Source organism: Notothenia rossii (assembly GCF_949606895.1).
Source record: "Notothenia rossii genome assembly, chromosome: 10".
Classification (NCBI taxonomy): Eukaryota; Metazoa; Chordata; class Actinopteri; order Perciformes; family Nototheniidae; genus Notothenia; species Notothenia rossii.
The window spans coordinates 28103174-28124182 of record NC_136908.1 but is presented as its reverse complement, the minus strand read 5'-3'; the positions used below and the strand labels follow the sequence as shown (position 1 = coordinate 28124182).

The window sequence follows — 21009 nt, the reverse complement described above, 5'->3', positions numbered from 1 at the left end:
TAACATCTTTCAACAGGTCTGTTTGAGAAAGGATATTAAACACTGATTTATTGGATACATTCTTTCAAAACAGATCAAATCAATAAGGATAATTTGTTTGACTACACTCACCTGCTCAGTGTAATTCATAGTAACCAAATAAAAATGAATGACATTTTCATTTTCTGGTATTGTATCTATTCAAATGGCTTTGTTAACCTTCAGACTTGAAATATTAATATTATTTAGTTAATATTTATATACGTGCCCAACTTATCTTTCATGATGTTTGTAGTTACTATGCCATCATTTTTGGCAACAAACATTGAAATTGAAAGACTCAAGGAGGACTATTTTCTTTATAAGCTATGCTTTCATCTGACTCACTTACTACAACAGATTTGGTCAATTGACTTTATAAATGTGTTGATTTAAAAGCATGGGTGCTTTTTTAACACCTCAACATCATTTGGAGTCGTTACATGATGTAGCTTTGTGGTTGTCGCCCCCTGCAGCTGGTGTTGGAGTATGAGCGCGGGCCGTGGAGCCTGCGGCTGAGCTCGGTGGAGGAGGTGGACGAGGTGATCGCTCACATCGGCTGCTGTCTGCACCGCATCCGCCCCGCCTGCTCACCTGTGTAGGTACCACCCTGAGGATCAGTGAGAAGGGAGAGACAGGGAGCCCTTCAGAAGATCGAACAGGAAGCAAACTGTTCAAACACTTCACATCTTTATTCAGAGATTAGGAGGATTCTGTCGAGTTGAAGATGAATGACTAAATGAATGTCTAATACCTATACTAATAGTTACTCATTAGGAATGACAACACTAGGGATTTATGTGAATCTATAATAAACGTTCGAGAAAGAAAGAAGTGTGAGGAGGACTAGTTTAAAAATAATCATACTTTAGAGGAATTTATAGAACAGTTTTAGTGAGAAACATGCGGCGCACTTAACACGTTTGAAAGACAATCGTATTTTGGCGGCAGTGTGGTAAATTATAATCAAATTGTAACTTTTGAAACTTCACATGACAATCATTTTAAATGTTCATCAAGTTTAGAAATGATTGATTGTCTTTTCCCTCCCCCTCCTCCTGCCTCTCTGTAAGGAAGCAAGGTGATGAAGAAGCTGAGTCTGAAGCCTCCTGAGAGGACGGCGTCTCTCCAGGCCCTCTGGGAAGAGAGCTCTGCAGACCTGGGGCCCTGCGGTACATCTGCCTCAAAATGTCCAAAACATATCCAGACCAATACAAGTGTATCTACGTGTGACAATTTGTATTTCCTCATGTTACAGGCGGTTTTTCTCATCAGTACTGGTGTGTGTGTGATTACCTGGGTCTGCCGTACAGAGAGGAGGTCCAATGGGTCAGTGACTGAGAGTCAATCTGCTTCTGTCTCACATTTCTGTTGTTGTCTTCATTAACTCAACTCTATTTCCTTCTTTGTCTCCTGAATGTATTCTGGTTTTACTTCTGCTTAATATTAGTGTCATTGCTGTTGCTTCCTCTATTACTATATTGTCCTCCTGTATCCTTTAGCTTCATGTTCTTTTTCTACTTTCCCGTGTGACAGTACCTCAACACACCATAGTAAAGCTATTCCCCCCCCCCCCCCCCCCCCCAGGATGTGGACACCATCTATCTAACTCAGGACACCAAAGAGCTCAACCTGCAGGACTTCATTCACCTTGAGAACAGGTTTGTACACTGCTCAGCGCCTGTGTGAGAAATGTGTGTGAATATGCATCCAAATTCAAACAGTTTACCAAAGTTAAGTTACACTGATGAGAAATACGTTGACACTCCAGGCTTTAGAATATGTGCGATTTTTACCAAAACCGTAACAATATATTCTATTGAATGTTCAACTGTGAACATTTTGTTTGGGGTTCTGGATGGAAGGGTCCCCAGATATGTAATGCAGGTATTCTGTTGGGTGAAATACTTATTGAGAGCTCAATCAAATCAGAATGTAATTTTTCTTTCGACACAAACCATTATAAGGAGGCACAACATGAAATGGGACAAATTAGCTCGAACAAAGAGTGGGTATATATGGAACAATAAATAAGGTCTGTGTGTTTTCGGTTCTTTAGTGGACAGGACTGTTGACTAGGTTATTTGATTAACTTATTAACTGTTTTGTCTTGTTATTTATTCATTTTATTTAATTGTGTTTTTGTACATGAGCTCTAATCACATCATCAATGTAGTCCTATTATCTCTATTAACTCACACAATTAGAAATATCACTATTATCATAGCAGCTGCAGTACATATTTAAGTTATTTCTTGTAATTTTTCCCTGCAGGGATCTGGTGGCGATCATCGCAGCTCTGGAGTACAACCAGTGGTTCACTAAAGTCTCCGCCAAAGACTACAAACTGGTAACATTCATACAATCAACTGCATGCATGTCTGTCTGATTCCTATGTCAAATAATCAAATGAAATAGAAAGAAACCAAAGTGTGTGTGTGTGTGTGTGTGTGTGTGTGTGTGTGTGTGTGTGTGTGTGTGTGTGTGTGTGTGTGTGTGTGTGTGTGTGTGTGTGTGTGTGTGTGTGTGTGTGTGTGTGTGTGTGTGTGTGTGTGTGTGTGTGTGTGTGTGTGTGTGTGTGTGTGTGTGTGTGTGTGTGTGTGTGTGTTTCTTTCTCTGCTTCTCTGCCCTCCAGTCGACAGATATATGTGAGCAGATCTTGAGGGTGGTGGCTCGGTCCAGCCGGCTGGAAGAGCTGGTGCTGGACAACACTGGACTCAGAAGGTCAGAGGTCAAATAATAGAAGCTTTGTCCTGGTCATGGTTTGTGCTTAAATCTATGACTTAGTCAACTTATCAGTACATAAAAACTCTAAATTGTTCTTCTGTAAAGTTAAAGTAAATAAGCAGACTGTGCCCAGGACTAAAGTCCATTCTGGATATCAAATGTATGTTTGCTAGTTTGTTGATTGTGCCTGATGTAAGGTAAGAGGTTATCAAATCTCACACCATTCATTCTTGCCAAACCGGAGCACTCATTGTGTCATTCTGTTCCTTCTCTTTCTCCTCTTCAGTGATTTTGCTCAGAAACTGGCCAGCGCTCTGTCCCACAACCCCGCCTCCATGCTGCAGACACTCAACCTGAGCAACAACTCCCTGGAGGACAAAGGTTCAAACATGTGCACACACACACACATCCTGCACGCTGGATTAATTTTATTATTGACATGCTTACAGTATATAGGTCACATACTGTATGTGTCCTTGTTTTAAAATAAATTCGGAGGAGATATATTTATCTAGATATGGCACATTAGATTTGTCTATTTTTATTTGTTTCCAACATATGTGCTATAAAGGTACCTTGCTTTTGCTTTGCTTTTTTGAAACGTTCAGTCTTTCAAAGGGCTCTCAGGTGTTGTGATGCGCCCCCTGGTGGCTATATTGAATGCTCTACTGACAGAATGTGTTACTCTCTGCAGGTGTTTCTGCTCTCAGTGCTCAAATTGCCAAACTGCCCATGGGCCTGAAGCACCTGAACCTCTCCAGGACCTCCTTGTCTCATAAAGGTGAGCAGGAGAAATAAACATGAAGTCATATTTGATTATTGTCCTGAATTAAAGTTTCAGGAGACTATATTTGTCATTTCCTGCAGGTGTGAGCAGCCTCTGTCAGGCTCTCTGTGCCAACCCTGCAGTGTCCGCCGCCCTCACACACCTGGACCTGTCGGGGAACTCGCTCAGAGGAGACGACCTGCAGGTACAGAGATACCTCCTCTGCTTCTATCACGCTAACCTTTAAGATGATTTCTGCAACCCCACAGTTTGCTTTACTTTATTAAAAAAAATGTTGGACTTAATTGGAGATGGACAAACTCCAAAGGAAGACAGTTTTTTAGGACATCTGGGGACGTATTCACAAAGGATCTTAGGGCTAAAAGTAGCTCCTAACTGGCGAATTTAGGAGAAACTCCTAAACATAATGGGCGTGTCAGTCTTAAATTTAGGACTCCTAGTTGTATTCACTAAGAGCAATTCACAAAGTATTTTAGGCCTAAAAGTAGCACCTAAGTTTAGGAGAGCTTAAAAGTCCTCGAGAGGACTCCTAACTCAGTAAGACCTATTCACAAAGAATCTGAAAATGGCTGCGAGACGAAAGGTTTTGGAGACAATGGAAGACTGTGAATTGATCAAGAGATATAGGCTAAATCGTGAGGGTATCACACTTGTTGTGGAATTAGTGCGGGATGCATTAACATCCCCGACTAACAGGAATAACCCGATTAGTCCGGAAATAAAATGTTTGGCAACACTACGATATTTAGCAACAGGGAAAATGCAACTTTGCAATGCCGACGATTTAGGAATATCGGAACCATCAGTCAGCCGTGCCATAAACCAAACCATCAACGCGCTCTCTAGACCACATATCATCCAACAGTTTATCCGGTTTCCTTTGGACAATCAACAACTACACAGGATCAAAGCCAACTTCATGGCAATTGCAGGTATGCCCGGTGTGGTCGGTGCTATTGACGGGACGCACATAAAAATAATTGCGCCATCAAAAGATGAGGACGTGTTCGTCAATAGAAAGAAAGTACATTCCATCAACACGCAGATTGTTTTCATTCATCATGATAGGGGGGCTTGAACGGCGGTATGGGCTGTTATTGAAAGTGTTTAAGTGCTGGAAATATGCTCATTGGATAATAGTTTGCAGGGTGCTTTTAATTGCCTCCTTGATTTAATGCAATATACGTATTTTTATTGTTTGCTCTCTCTCTTTAACGTGCATATACAACGTCATTATCGTGGTCTGCACAAACTTGTCATCATGCGTGTATTCTGCTAACTGCACTGTCCATAACTATTTGATAGGAATACATTTCTAGCCTAGGCTATTTCCTTGTTTTAGTGGGCTCGTTTGTGGGATTTTGCGGATGAGTTTCAGCGAGACCGCCTGCTCTGAACAACCAATCACCGTTCTGACCGCTTCTAAACTCATGCACGAGAATCGACGTAATCCATAGCAACGGCGCGTAGCTCTTAGTTCACTCTTAGTGATTTATCCTTAGTATGAGTAGGTCTCAGCGGCTTTGTGAATAACTTTTAAGAAAAAACTCCTACATAAAATGTTTTAGCGTGAGTTAGGAGCACTCCTAGCGGTAAGATAAAATGCTTTGTGAATACGGCCCCTGATGTTTTTAAATGACAGCATTGATCTGTTAAGATGTCTTGTGTATTTATTTTCTGCACAGAACCTGCACAGCTTCCTGAATAACCCAAACTGCCTGGAGACTCTGGATCTGTCTAACAGCGACTGCCCTCTGGATCAGGTATAATCAGGCCATACATAAACTAACGTTTTTATCATTTATGAATTGTATTCACAAGTTTAAAAAAGTGCAATCATTAGACATCATGGAGATATGAAATTGGACACCCTGATAAGCTATACGAAGCTTGGAAATAGTGTCCCAGACACTAAAGATAGTGTTTTTACAAATGTTTTTATTTATTATCAATACATCTAGAATTGTTCTCCTCTGGGATTGAGTTCATATAATAAACAGAAACATTTCAAGCTAACACTTACTAAATTCACTTTGAACTAAACTGGTCCCAATACATTTCTTTAATCAGTCTAAGCATTGGTTTAAAATAGGTAAGATATAATAAGCAGAAATACATTAAAAGGGAAATGGTATAGATATACAGTATGCACTTCCAAGTAAGGTAAACGTGTGTAGAAGTTCCCAGCCAATCAGTATATACTAACACTGTACACTATCTAACATTTACGCTTTATACTTTCAAGACTCTGTTAGGCCGGAGTTAAGATGAAGATTTCATTAATTAATTAAAGAGTTAATAATATAACTTAATGATCACGATAACGCATTATTTGAATGCAGGTTATTTTTGTCTGCACTGCTAAGCTTGTTTGGAATAAAAAATGTTTTTACTTTGTGCTCAAGTTTAGTTTTGTGTTTCTAGGTGTGTGCGTCTCTGCTCGGAGGCTGCCTGAAGCATCTCTCTGTGCTCAACATGTCAAAGTCAGTCTTCTCTCACAGGTCAGATATTAAACTCACCCTTCTATCAGCACACAATTCTATTTCTATCAAATTCAGACCACATTATACACTTTGACTTTGGACCGGATTGGCAGATTGCTCCAACATAACACTGCTCAACAAATACTAAATTAGTTTAAATGCACATGTGCCTGTTTGAGATTTACATTACTTGTATTTTGCTCTGTTTGACTGCTCTGTACAGTGTTGTTTTAACTCGTCTGTCCTCCCATCCACACAGGAAGATTAAAGAGATCCCTTCGTCCTTCAAGCAGTTCTTCAGCAGCGCTCTGGCTCTGAGCTCAGTCAGTCTGTCAGGAACCAGGCTGCCTCTGGAGGCTCTGAAGTAAGAAAATACCCCTGAAACCTGAAGACCCACAGCAATATATGTTTTCATTTTGTGCAGTCCAAAATTAAATCAGTTACGGCCCGTCCACACGGCGGCGTGCCCATTCACTTTGAATGGGGTGACGTCACGCTTTGCCTGACTGCATTGTGGTTCCGCCGCTTCGCTTTGCTCACGTTGCTTGCTTCAAAAGTTGAGCAATGTTCAATTTTTGAAGCTTCGACGGAATCGTCAGCCAATCAAATCATATGCCAGTACAAGCTCTATCCAATTAAACCGCGTGCTTGTGTGTCCGGGGCGGGAGATTCATGTGATTGGTTGTTGGTCGAGTTTCAGACACGCCCACTGGCAAGCTTCAACGCACGCCGCCGTGTGGACGCTGCGTCAGAGTTATGGGTAGCTACAAAGTTGTCCGTGTAGTGAGAAGAGAAAATGTGCAATGACAGGAACAACTATTTTCTTTTAGTAATCCAAAATATAACATATTAAGATTAAGCAATGATACCACTTTCTGAAAGCTACTGTTAACTGATAAGTCTTGGGTTTTTGTCCGCAGAGCGTTGTTATTGGGGCTCGGCTGCAACCCAAACCTTAGCGACGTGTCTCTGGATCTCAGCTGCTGTGAGGTAAAACTAACCCTAAACACACTGTTTAAAAATTCGCAATCATAAAAGACACTCACAGATCCTAAAAAAAAGAGGACATACTATATATATTTTTGTAGGTTTATATTTGTTTTTGTGCCATGTTCAAAAAGCTCTTTATTTTTCTCATGCTGCCTGTGCTGCAGCACCTCTTTTCACCCTCTGTCTGAAACCAGAGCCCAGTCTGCTCTGATTGGTTAACTGGCCGGCTCTGTTGTGATTGGTCAACCACTTAGAGCTGCCCTTAGCCTACAATGTATTGGAGCACTAGCCAATAGAATCGCAAATGTTACATAGCGTTTCAGGCAAGGGGGGAGTGGTGTGGGAGGAAAGGGAAAACCCCAAAAAGCAGAATAGGGCCTCTTCATCTAGTTTTTGAGTTTATTTAAATTGTACACTCTTTTCCTCTCAGCTGCGTGCAGGAGGCTCCCAGATCCTGGAGGGCTGCGTGGCAGAGATTCCCAACATCTCCAGTCTGGATATTTCTGACAACGGTGAGGACATTTTATGTTTGAAACAGTTATGATGCCGCTGTATTTACTTTGATGGCAGCAGTTGATGTTTCTGTGCTCCTCCTCAGGGCTGGACATGGACCTGATCACTCTGCTGGTCTGGCTGGCCAAGAACCGCTCCATCAGACACCTGTCACTGGGCAAGAACTTCAACAACATCAAGTCCAAGTGGGTGACTAACTGACAAAAAAGCAGTATTCCAGCTTCCTGAAAATGATATTACTTCTGGATTGTTACATTTATCAAAGTACTTTATAATAATGAAGGTGACTAAGAATGCACTTACAGTATGTGGTCCCATATATATTTAAATTGTTACTACACTTTGGTTTGTCATTTAATCACATTTTCATTTTCAACATTTTCTGCAGAAATGTGTCTCAGGTCCTGGACAACCTGGTTCACATGATTCAAGAGGAAGATTCAGTACGTGAAACATTTTAATATCAATTGAACATTACGTTTTTTGTTGTGATTCATACCAGTTCTCTTGCTGTTATTACCATTAAGAATTTCCCTGTTGATGAAAAATGAACTATATGTATATAGTTTATAATATAATATTGAATATCAATGTGTTTCCCCTGCAGCCGCTGATCTCTCTGTCCCTGGCTGACTCCCGGCTGAAGACAGACCTCTCCATCGTCCTCAACGCTCTGGGCAGCAACACCTCTCTGACCAAACTGGACATCAGCGGGAACGCTATGGGAGACATGGGGGCCAAGATGCTGGCCAAAGCCCTGCAGATCAACACCAAGCTCAGGTGAGCAAGGAAGCCGCATTATCCTGGAAAAGCTATATTCATTGTGGGAGCTGCTACATCTGTGTGAATTTGGGCCTCCTTATGGTCGGTAGAAAAGCCCATGTGCAGGGGGCTAAGTCACCACTGTCAAGTATGCAGGTTCGACTCCCACCTGCGGAAAGTTTGGGGATGCGGGAACGGTTAATCTGATGGAAAGGTAACTGATAGAAATCTGGTAAAACGTCTGCAAGATAATCTCTGTTCAGATCAGAGACAAAAAAGGATAGCACTTTCAAATGTGTGTTTGTGTTTGGGTATGTTTGATCCTCTTGGGTTGTGTGTGTGCAGGACGATAGTGTGGGACAGGAACAACATCAGTCCTCAGGGTCTACAGGACGTCGCTGCTGCTCTGGAGAAGTAAGTATGAAGCAGTCACTGAAGGTATAATTCCTATGCATGCTATCGGTCCTGCTCTGATTTTGTACTAGTATTAAGTCATGTTAAGTTACTATTTTCTCCCCCCTCAGGAACTACACCATTCGCTTTATGCCTATTCCCATCATGGATGCTGCTCAGGCACTGAAGGCTAGCCCAGAGAAGACGGAGGACGCCTTACTGAAGGTCATTGCCCTGTTTATTTTTATTATTTTGTAAAGAGTAATCTATACGATAAGTTAGATATAAGAGTATAAAAGGGGACATATTATGCTACCACGGATAGTGGTGGTCTAATGGATAGTGAGGTGGGGTGAAGATTGGAAGGTTGTGAGTTCAAATCCCACCAGGAACACCACCACTAGTGTGCCCTTGAGTAAGGCACATAGCCCTTAGTTACTCCAGGGAGAATGTCCCTGTAATTGGTCATTGTAAGTCGCTTTGGATAAAAGCGTCAGCTAAATGAAATGTAATGTAATGCTCACGCTCTCTCTCTCTGAAAGCTCTGTTTTAGTGCCTGCGTCTTTAACCAGACCCTCTGAGAAAGCCTAGTCTGCTCTAATTGGCTTGCGAAGAAAATTGTGAAGGTAGTTCTTCTCAGCCATAGGGGCAGAACCTCTGATGGGGTATGGTATATTCGGATACTTCAAGTAACAAAACTAAAAGTACAAGCTGCAGATTGGCTGATTTCACGATATTATATATTTGTATTATGTTTTTATCACCAACAATTACATGTCATATAGTTTTAATGTTTGTTAAAGTTGAACCAATTTGAGTTACTTTTTCAAATACCGGGTAGATTATTGGTAAAGTACGGAATCATATCATCATCACATGTGTTTTTAAATTTACAAATGCCCTCGTAACTACTGTATGAGTGTTAAATACATGTAGTGGAGTCAAAAGTAGATCAAATGTTGTGAAGTAGAAGTAAATGTAAAAATAAATGGAATTACTGAAGTAAAGTACAAATATGTCAAAATAGTAGTTAAGTACAGTGCTTGAATAAATGCCAATGGAGGGGAGCCAAATATAAAGTTGTATATAAAGTTAGTTGATTCCCATGTTTTTGTTTTTATTTCACATTTTATAGGTTATTAGGCATTTCAAATACCCAGATGTTTGAGCACAAGCACTATAATATAATATTTTCCCTTTAAAATATTATCTGTAATCACATTTCATTTTGACAGTTGAATAGTTGTGTTTTGTGGTGCAGATGGAGCAGTACCTGCTGAGGAACCATGAGACGCGTAAATACCTCCTGGAGCAGGCGTACAGGCTGCAGCAGGGGATAGTCACCACCACCACACAACAGGCAGGCTCTCCAACACACACACACACACACACACACACACACACGCACACACACACACACACACACACACACACACACACACACACACACACACACACACACACACACACACACACACACACACACACACACACACACACACACACACACACACACACACACACACACACACCATGTATACATCACTTCAGGGGACATTACATTGACTTACATGCATTTCCTGGAGACTTATCCTAACCTTAACCATAACCAACACATGCCTAACCCTTAACCTTACCCTAAACCTAACCAAGTCTTCACCCTAAAATTAATGATTCCCCTCATGGGGACCTCCATGTTGTCCCCATAAGGGAGGCAAGTCCCCACACGTGACTGTGTAAACAGATGTAGGTCCCCACAAGTATAGTAATGCTAGGCCACACACACACACACACACACACACACACACACACACACACACACACACACACACACACACACACACACACACACACACATCCCATTCAATGAGTTAACATATCAGGGTTTGTATTCTGACCTCTGGTATCTGTGCTGCAGATGATGGACATGATGTGTGTGAAGGTGCAGGACCACCTGAACTCTCTGAGGTTCACAGAGACCAACTCGGTCCAGGAGGACATGAAGGCGGCAGAGAACTTCATGAAAGACGCCAGGAACTCCAAGACAGTAAGAAGACATGATTTGTGGAAATAATCCTAAATATAACCCTTCAATCCTCCAACTCCCATAGCTGACTGAATATTTAGAGACAGTAAAAAATAACCTTCTACCTGTTAGACCAGGGGTTCCCAACCTTTATTGTACCAAGGACCGGCAGATACCGCGGACCGGTTGTCAATTTGAACTGATTTGAATATTTACTCACCAGCAGGTGGCAACAGAGGCTAATTGAATTTAACAGCCTGAAATAAACCAATATGCATCCAAAACATATTAACAATGTTTAAAACCAGGATACAATTAAAACAAAAAATTAGGACCGCTTTACAAATATTAATATAATTAAGCAATAGCTCACGACAGGCCGTGGTATATGCTCATTATATCACAGCTAAGGGGCGTGGTTCGGCCCGACGCGAAGCGGAGGGTCGACAACCCCCTTAGCTGTGATATAATGAGCATATATCACGGCCTGAAGTGAGCTATTGCTTTTATAAAACGGTTACCAAGTGTGGCAATATGAAAGAAAAATACACACTCTAATTGAAATAGTTTTTATTCGTAAATAATGATGATCAAAATAAAATAGTCCCTCCGTTGCCTTCTGCACAAAACATAGTGCGAGGTGGTTGCTATGCAACAACACTAACAGCTATCGAACATATTAGACAGAGAGCGTTGATCCATTATTTGGTTGTTTATTTACATTAATGTGTATGTTGCTGTTTATTGTGCAGCCACTGAAAAACTGTCCAGCATCAGTAGCATGGCTTACGTGGTCACTTGTATAGGTTGAGGTTGTTCTAGGCTGTTGCTTGGCGTGGCGAGAATATTTCTCCACTTTCTCCGGTCCCAGATATTGGGCTTCCAGTAGCTTTGGAGAGAGCTTTCTCAGCCTGTGGCCACTAACGGTCATAATTTCTCTGCTTTGTTTCAAGACCCGCATCAGAAAGCTTTTGAATGGTGCTACTTTTCCAGTTGGTCTACCTGCTCTTCACGTAGCTCTGCATGTCGTCGTTTATGTGCTTTCTTGAGATAGGCACTGCTCAATCCACTCCTCCATAGTAAGACCACCCGGAGGTCGAAGTTAATCTTAAATGTTTCCATCTTAGGCTTTGTAAGTTTGTTTCGTAACTGAAGAAATGCTAATATATTTATAAAACTGACAAGTCAAATCAAGCAATCTGATTGGTCGATAGTGTTTTTGCGGACCTCTTTCATTACAGATTTGAAAACATTGTTGCTTGCTTTAAAAGTAGCACAATTCATTATGTCAAACCTTGGAAAGTATCTAGATATCCCTGCCCTAATGCCAAAGGAACTGCACACTGAATATGTTTTGCCGTTTGATGTCTATGTCTGGACCGCTGCGTAAAAAGGAGCGTTTCTGCCCCGTTACTTCTCCGCTGCTTTCTTGTTCCAGTATGAAAAGCAAACTGCAGGCAGTTTGCTTTTCAGGCCATCGGTATACTGTTTTTCGTAGACGCGGAGGGATACTGACTTGTTGTGAAAAGTAACTTACAATTCTACCCATGGTATACGCTCAGTATATCACGGCTAAGAACCAATCAGATTGCTTGTTTTGACTTGTCCGTTTTATAATATATAATATAATATAGCCCAATATAGGTGGCAACAGTGGCTAATTGTATGTAACAGCCTGAACAAATAATAGAACAATATGCATCCAAAACATATTAACAAAGTTTAAAACCAGGATACAATTAAAACAAATTAGGACCACTGTACACATATTGATCTAACTGAAATGTCAGTGAGACCCCTGGGCTTGTTTGCCAGCCATAATAACTAGGGCTGTCAAGTTAACGCGTTAATGACGCGTTAACGCAAAAAAAATCTGGTGCTAGCTAGCTGCGCTAACGGATATAAGGAACTGTTTCAATGAAAACAGAGGAGCGACATTTCGCCGACAACTGCGCCGAGCACTTGACTTTATGCAGGTAGCCAGACAGTGGGACATTGTACGAAAAGTCAGCACACTCAGCACGGGTAGTGCGCGCAACATGATTGCAGCGTTCAGGCAGCTCCCGTTCGAGCGTATGCCTTGAGTTGCACATAGCTCCAACGATCCATCACAGTGTCTCTCCACACACATACACACACACACACACACACACACACACACACACACACACACACACACACACACACACACATACACATATACACACACACACACACACGCACGCACGCACGCGCGCGCACGCACGCACGCACGCACACACACACACACACACACTTTGTATTGTATTATTGTATGAGAGAGGTTCCAGGTTGAATTGAGGCGAATTTTTGTAATGTTCGGAGGTTGTTGTGTTTAATATTCATGAGAATATTTGTCATTGTTCAAATGATAAAAAAACAAAACATATAAAGCATATTTGTCCACTCATATGTTGATCAGAGTATTACAAACTAGCAAGCAATGTCCTTAAAATGAAGTCTGAGTTCGAAATATATCTCAAATAATGTATACACTGCCATTTCTCCACATAAACATAACAGTCTGCGATTAAACGGTTGTCTCCTGTGTGCTCCACTTCCTATTGGCGCACCGGTAACTTTCTCTGCGCACGAGAGGCTGAGACCTTATGCTAATCAATTTAGATTTATTTTGTATGTTTTGGATGAAATAATATGACTCGTATAGGTGCAAAATAAAAAAATAAATGTTTTATATATTTATAATTCTGCAAATATTACGATAAACTGACAGCTATTTCGCGGCCCGGCAGTAACACCGCGGACTGGGGGTTGGGAACCCCTGTGTTAGACAACACGCTTAAAACATGCTTTAGATGTTTAGAGACATATAACAATGTTTTCATCATTTATGGTGCAGATTATCACTGCCTACTAGTCAGGGGCGGATCTACGGGGGGGGGGGGGGGCAGCTTCCCCCCCACTGTAGAGCCTTGCCCCCCCAGCTGCCCCCCTAATTTTGGTGTCCCTAAAACTATACTTGTAGAAACAAACCTACACTATGTCCACAAGCTTCTCAAGCAACGAAGCAAGCAGTTCATTAATTAAAAGTGAATCATTTTAAATATCATCTTAGGCCTGTTAAAAATGTAGCTACGGCCCTGCATTAAACTGCGGAGCGGCTTTCAGACACAGACCGTGGCTCACACAGCTGCAGAGAGACTGAGCTGTCCCAGCACCTGAAGGTGGATCAGATTCCCCTGGGAGCATTTCCCCTTCCACTAGTTTTGTTTTTACTAAGGACGAGAGCTTGAAACAAAATATCAATAAAATGCTCCCGTTTGAATCGATAGCGTTTAACAGACGATCGCTGTTTGGGACGTTACGTTACAAAATACTACGCAGACAGCACTAGCTGTCGATCACTTTATTTGCTAAACTATGCGGTACTATTAAATCCACGTATATTACACATCACAGCAATGAGGCCAGATAAATTAAACCAGAATACATCCTTTACCGTCAAACTGGATCCAAACACAGCTGCCTGTGTGCGTTTGATAAATACTTTCTGATTTTACATTTATTATAGGCTATGCTACTCATCAGCTACATGACCTTAACGTGTAAAGTTATACAAGCATTTGTACCAGTGCTTTTCACAAGTAGGCTCTTGCAGGCCAGAGTAGCTGGAGTGAGTCATCAACAACAACACAAAGACATATCTGAGAAGTGATCAGGACGAACAGGAATAGGAAAAGGAAAAGAGAGTACACTGAAGAGATCAGGAGGGTCAGAGCAGGAGGAAGCCAGGAGGAGATGAAGACATTAGTGAAGAAGAAGAAATGTATATGAGGAATAAAGATGAAGTGTCAGAAAGAGGGACAGAGGCAGGGATGAGGAGGCAGATGAAACTCCAACTGGACCACATGGTATGTTTTTATTCTCCTTGTATACATATTCCATCACAGCAGCAAAATCTAGCAGCTCTTAGTAATGGTAAATGGTAAATGGACTGTACTTATATAGCGCTTTATCCAGTCTTTAAGACCCCTCAAAGCGCTTTACATACTACATGTCATTCACCAATTCACACCCATTCATACAGAGCAGTGTACCTTACTCTATAGGACCTAACATTCATACACATTCACACACCGTTGGCAATGCCATCGGGAGCAACTCAGGATAGTATTGACATATATGTATTGAAAATGTGTTGCTGCGCAGGTCACCTTTAGCCTTCTTAAAAGATGGGTGATGTCATTTGTGTACTTAATTATAACTAAGTACTTTTACTGTACTTACAGTAAACAGAATTCTAGGGTATCATGAGTATTTTCTGCTGTTTTATACTATATTTTAGTTTGTTTGTCTGAACACCTTGTGTCTCTTGTGCATAAAGAACACTTGTGTTAGGGCATGATTTAACAATAAATAGGTTACACAGTATAAAATACCACATACGGTCCGCCCTCCCATACCACCCTGGCATGAACTCTTGCCCTCCCTTTGCCACCCCATGTAAAAGGATCTAGAACCACCACTGCTAGTGATAAGGCATGGGACTATATGAACATTTTAACTCACGATTATCCTGGCCAAAATAATCGTGATTCACGGTATTATCCCAATTATAATAAAGAATACGCTTAAAAATCTAAAAATGGCACGCAAACTAAAATCTACATTGCATTTTGTTACACGACAAGTTTTGCCATCACAGATAGGGGCATAGGTTTTAAGTAAAATGACAAACAAACAACATTAAATAAGGTAAATACACATCATAAGGTGCCCCTGCATAAATGAAAGGTTAGATAAAATGTAATAAGAAATGTGTGTGTCAGATCTTTCTCACATGATCAATCCTTTATGTATTGTTCACTTATATACAATGATCATTGGCTACACAGCTTTTCAATTAACACATTTTGGATTATCCCAATAATGGAAATCATTATTTCGTTTTTTTATATATTGTAATCAGCAATATAAAATTCCTATTTCATGAATTCTCTTTGAACTACCAGCCAATTAAATACATCTAAAGCCGTAACTTTATTACTTTCCTCCTGTTTAAAATATTTCAACCTGTTTATAACATCTGCAGTGAATAATAAAAGTAATTTGGCATTGCACTCTTGTGATTTTTTTTATCTCTCATTTTTAAAAATATATAAATTGATAAAATATTCAAAAATGCAAATTGACTTCATAAGAAAATCAAAGATTAGTCCAAAAAAATACTTTTTAAAACGTCTGAAAGACCTCATCTCTCCTCCCTGCAGCTGCTCCCTAACCTGTACCACCTGAGGAGTGGGGGGTCCAGTGGAGTGTGTGTTGGAGCCATTCAGGACAAACTGGAGTCCATGGCAGGAGAGGTTTCCCGGGTGATGGACGAACAGCTGCAGGTACTGAGCTGCTGTTATTACCGTAACAGTATCTGTGACAAGATTGTGTAATATAATCTTACATTTATGACTTTCTAAAATCAAGCCGGAATACAATGTATCGTTTAAACTGTCCTATCTCGTCCTCCCCAGACGATGCTGGTGTCAATGGTGGACACTGCAGAGGGTCTGTGTCCTCATGTGATGAAGAGGAGCAGCCTTCGCCAGGAGCTCCTGAAGGCCGGATCAGGGAAGATGACGGTTCCCCGCAGCTTCATCAGCACCACGCTGCTGGAGCAGTCCGGGGTCGACATCATCAACAAGATAAGGTCTGGTCTGCTGCATGTGTGTTGGCCAAGATCCTAGAGTCATTTTGCGATCACTAGAGAATCCACTACTGTTACTTCGAGGAGAACATGTCTAGTATTGAGTTACTGCAGCTGATGTGGAATTTCAAGGTGGTAAATTCATTTTTATTTTCATACATCTGTCATGTGCCCCCATGACAAACTGGTTTTCTTTCACGACCCTGTGCTGATAACTGAAATTACAGAAGTCTAAGTTTAAATATATGTTTTATTTTCTGATATTTTTAGCACCTTAAGCCTTTATTTTAAAGGTCCCATGTCATGCTTTTCCGGTTATTACCCGTCCCCTTGTGTGTTATGAAGGTTTTTCTGCATGTAAACGGTCTGCAGAGTCACAAACCCTCAAACTACACCCTGTAGCGAGTAAAACTCTAACACAGACCTCCCCAAAACGCCTCGTTGTGAGGCTGAGAGTGTTTGTGTGTGCTCAGGATGAGTTTCGCTTGTTCTAGCTGTATTTATTTCGCCAACACGGAGGCCATGTCTGCTCCTCACAGCAGCTCCTCACGAGCAGCTGCACGTAAGGCTCACAGCCTCACGAGCAGCTGCACGTCGCTTGACCAATCGGAGCACACTGGGCTCACAGGGAGGGGGGTGGGCGAGCTCCAACACGATGTTTTGGACAGAGTGTGAATACACATACAATACAGAGATGCTGTATGAGAAACCAATTTGAGTTTGGAAAATTGCACAGTATAAATCTATTCTATGGAATTATGATCAGTAGAAATGGCCATGACATGGGACCTTTTAAATATGAATAATGAAGAGAGTCGATTTCAGTTTTTTTTGTTTTGTTTGTACTTTCTAATTCCTGTTATTTTGAAGTAGTTCATACCCTTTCTTCTGCTACAAAAGTAAACATTTAATCAAAATGTAACAAGAACCAAACTTGCAAGTACCATGCAGGACCTGCAAATCTATGTGGCCACTATTTGCACTTTATTTTTCCAAATGGCTTTTGCTAAACAGCTCTTGTTAATTGATCTGCCTAAAGGCCTTCAGTCAACATCCAACACTTAAAAAAATAAACTAGCACTTGTCTCAGACAGCCAAGTGGTAGCGAAATATTTGGTGAGTTGGTCAAACGGAGAATAAACAAAATAGTATTCTCCTTTTTTGTTTTATTCATGTATGTTGTTTTTATCTTTATGAAACAGTGAATTGAAGTTGAGCATGGCCTCTTTTCTGTCTGATCGTATCGTGGATGAGATCCTGGATTCTCTGTCCAGATCACAGCACACTCTGGTGAGTTCCCTCTTTGCATGTCAGTCTGTCTTTCTTTTTGTGTGTTTTCATGTCCTTTCATCTCTATCCTACTTTCTCCTTCTGTCTCCAGGGTAACCATCTGATCAGGAAGAGTCAGCCACTGCTGCATCGAGATCCCCCGCTGGAGGCAGAGGTTCTGGATGAGGTAGTTCTGCAGCCAGCCAATCACAACCAGGATCAGAAATTAAAACATGAGCGGGATCACAAACACAGGCTGGAAGACATGGACACATGCATTGTAAGAAAACACAAAACAACAAAAGCTATTTTACTGCATATCAGTCCGTAAACAATGGTTTATGAGTAGTCTGTATATGTTCTACATGTGGTTGTTTAAAAATACATCGTTTCAGCAGATTTGCAGTTTTGAACGCACATTGTGGATTAAATAAACCATAATTTTTACTCCTAAACAAATTTATTTAAAACCCGTTTTTCAGGTGACTCCTAAATCCAAGAGGAAGAGTATTCTGGTCAGGATGCTGCGCCCCGTCTCTGTGGCATTTGGTGAGAGAAAATCGTAATGTGTTACACATTTTCTTTTTTGTTTTGTTTTAGATAGCAACATCCATTTCCCTTACTTATATTTTAAGAATACTGTTCCTGCCCTGAGCATTTCCTGTTCAAATCTTAAACAATTGTTACTTTTAAATTGAAGTTTCCTCACCCTCTGGCGTTCACACTCATTCCAAAGTAAATGGCTGTGGATATTTGTATATCAAATCCAATTTTGTTTTTGTCTAGCTCTGTTAACCAAGTGACCAATTAGATTAAGTTAAAACAATGAAAAAAATTATTTTTGTGGTGATTTTATTTATAAAGCCAGTTTAATTCTGGTGGAATTGGGAGCTGGGTTTATAATGTTTCCAGTCAGGATGCTTTCGTTTGTTCTCTTTCAAAGGTTTACAAGATCTTGGCATGGTCATTTCTCCTTCTTTAAAAATAAATACAACCATTTTTTAACTTTTTTCAGCAGTTTGGAGATATGTCAAGACCATGTCAGGTTTTTTAGGGTGTTGATACCCTGGAACTTGAAACTGTTCACAAGCTCTACCAAAGCTCAGGGTCGTCATCTCCTTTTTCTTGAATCAACATTCAATTCCATGTTTTGATAACGAGCAAGAGGTTGTTCTCTGAGCACGACTGGGAAATACTGTGGATTTCCTCTCTATATAAATGTACATCGTTGCTTGTAGTTTGGCAGATCATGTTACGGTCATCCATAAACCTTACAACAGAGTTCTCTTCATGAGCAACTAGAACAAGAAGGGACTAAGCACAAAACCCTGGGGTGCTCCAGTGTTGGACACTAGAGTGAAAGAGGTGCAAAATGATCTGACTCAGTTCCAAAATGAGTGTAATTCTCTCAAGTCAAGTTTGTAGTTTTGATTTAGTTTGGCTTAATTCAATCAACAGGCTGCAAACATCATTATTCACTGTTTATTTCCCCACATGGCTATGCCTTCTGTCGGACCAACAGAGATGGAATTTGATCTGGACAAAGCTCTGGAGGAAGTTCCTATCCATGTCGAGGACCCCCCTCCACCTCCTCCTCCTTCACAGCCATTGGACAGAGCGTCGGCCTACTATGGAGACCTCCCCCCTCCCCCTACTCCACTGGATACAAAGTCTGTCTGTCTAAGTGAGCTGCCAGCGGTGGAGCACAAGATGCTGGAGAGTCACACCAAACAACGGCCAAAACCCAAGAAGAGGACCAAACCCAGCCGACCAACTGTAGGTGTCCCTCAGGGAGTGATTGTTTTTTTGTTTTTTTGTCAACTGTTCAGTAAGAGCACAAGAATATATTTGTCATTTATTTATTCACATTCACCATTCAATCTAAATCTATAAAAAATGTATTTAGATGACTTTGCTAGCAAAAACAGTTGTTAATGAAACAAATAGACCCTGAAATGTTTGAATTTATTGTAAACCTGTGTTTGATCATAAGGTTGCATTGCAGTGCTTTTCATTTTGGGCCTATTAACACTTAGCGATGTGTGTTTCTTGGAAAAAAGTCCTTTACCATGAAAAAAAAGCATTAAGACATTACTAATCTTCTAAAGCAATCAAAGTCAATTAACTTCCTGATTAGTTGACATAACAGGGGGAATACTGAATCAAAACACATATTTAGGTCATTCCCTAACACCAGAATCTATACTGTGGTCTTTGAGCCAAAACCTTTTTTAAAAAAAAGATGTTGACAGGAACTCAGGAATTATGTTGTCAAGGTCTTTAATTCCCGACAAGATTACATGCTGCCAGCCTTAAATGTAATTGATTCTCTTCTCTCCATTAAGCGGAAATTCACCAGCAGCCCCGCGGCACAAGATGCAGAGCTAAACAGCATTATGGGAAAACTGGATGAGGGCCTGGATGACTTCTTCACCAAGAAAGTCATTAAACTCAGCTTCAAGTGAGAATCAAGATACAAACATTGTTACAGAGTTTGACATGAACACAACAACGAAAAACCACAGCATTTCCTCAGTCTTCTCAGTTTTCATCAACACATTTTTGATGATCTTTGTGTAAAAGACAATGCAGATTGTACAAAAGCAGAGTATGATTGTGTGTCATCAGTATAAAATAAGTGAACAGATTATGATTTGGTTAGTCAGATCTTTTAAAATATTTTTATTTTCTATCCTGTAGACTTCCCACTGTAAGAGGCCTGTCCTCAAGCCCGCAGGAATCAGCAGATAAGAAACGTGAATCCAGGAAAAGCGGTTTCTTTAACCTCATCAAATCCCGGACATCCCGCTCGGAGAAGAGCACTGGAGCTGCCTCCATCACTCCCCCCCACCCTGCTTCCACAACTACTGTCTCAACCTCTCACTCTATTACCCCAGTGCATGAGGAAACAACACCAACATCATCCACTCCTCACACAAAAATCCCTGCCACTGCGGTGGACTCCCATCAGGAGCTCCACAGGGAACCATCCTTGGAACACACAGATTCTGAGAGGGAGGTTTCTCCGACGGACACTGAACCTAATGAGGCGTTGAAGACGGAGGAGGATGTGGAGAAGGAAAATGTTGAGGATAACGAGAACCTGGAGAAGAAGGAGAACCCCCAAATTCCCCGCAATATTGGAGTCCCTGTGATGGGCATGGGCCTGATGGCTGAGATGAAGGCAAGGCAGGAGAGAATGGCTGTAAAGAAGGTAGGTGAAACTCAGCCTTCAACATTTATAATAGTATTTATTAACCATCTTCAAGACAAATATTGGTACCAGGAGTCTAGGTGCTACTTTTCTGACATTCAGTATCGATGGCAAAGCTAAAAATTAGCATCAACTAACCAAAACCGCTAA

At 41.0% G+C, this 21009-nt stretch overlaps 1 protein-coding gene across 1 annotated transcript in view; it reads left to right on the top strand.

Annotated features, from left to right (window-relative positions):
• The window catches only part of carmil1 (capping protein regulator and myosin 1 linker 1), an 80835-nt gene that overhangs the window by 43863 nt on the left and 15963 nt on the right, over nt 1-21009 (top strand). The window contains exons 5-33 of the mRNA XM_079653552.1: nt 495-616; nt 1096-1190; nt 1277-1347; nt 1606-1679; nt 2293-2368; nt 2654-2742; nt 3032-3126; nt 3440-3526; nt 3613-3716; nt 5218-5295; nt 5957-6033; nt 6275-6379; nt 6936-7005; nt 7436-7517; nt 7604-7703; nt 7907-7961; nt 8126-8298; nt 8626-8694; nt 8805-8898; nt 9935-10033; nt 10592-10720; nt 15949-16071; nt 16204-16379; nt 17579-17666; nt 17758-17925; nt 18128-18194; nt 19168-19421; nt 19991-20106; nt 20346-20859. Of these exons, the coding sequence (XP_079509678.1) occupies nt 495-616; nt 1096-1190; nt 1277-1347; nt 1606-1679; nt 2293-2368; nt 2654-2742; nt 3032-3126; nt 3440-3526; nt 3613-3716; nt 5218-5295; nt 5957-6033; nt 6275-6379; nt 6936-7005; nt 7436-7517; nt 7604-7703; nt 7907-7961; nt 8126-8298; nt 8626-8694; nt 8805-8898; nt 9935-10033; nt 10592-10720; nt 15949-16071; nt 16204-16379; nt 17579-17666; nt 17758-17925; nt 18128-18194; nt 19168-19421; nt 19991-20106; nt 20346-20859 (3450 nt within the window). The remainder of the gene's footprint in view (nt 1-494; nt 617-1095; nt 1191-1276; nt 1348-1605; nt 1680-2292; nt 2369-2653; nt 2743-3031; nt 3127-3439; nt 3527-3612; nt 3717-5217; nt 5296-5956; nt 6034-6274; nt 6380-6935; nt 7006-7435; nt 7518-7603; nt 7704-7906; nt 7962-8125; nt 8299-8625; nt 8695-8804; nt 8899-9934; nt 10034-10591; nt 10721-15948; nt 16072-16203; nt 16380-17578; nt 17667-17757; nt 17926-18127; nt 18195-19167; nt 19422-19990; nt 20107-20345; nt 20860-21009) is intronic.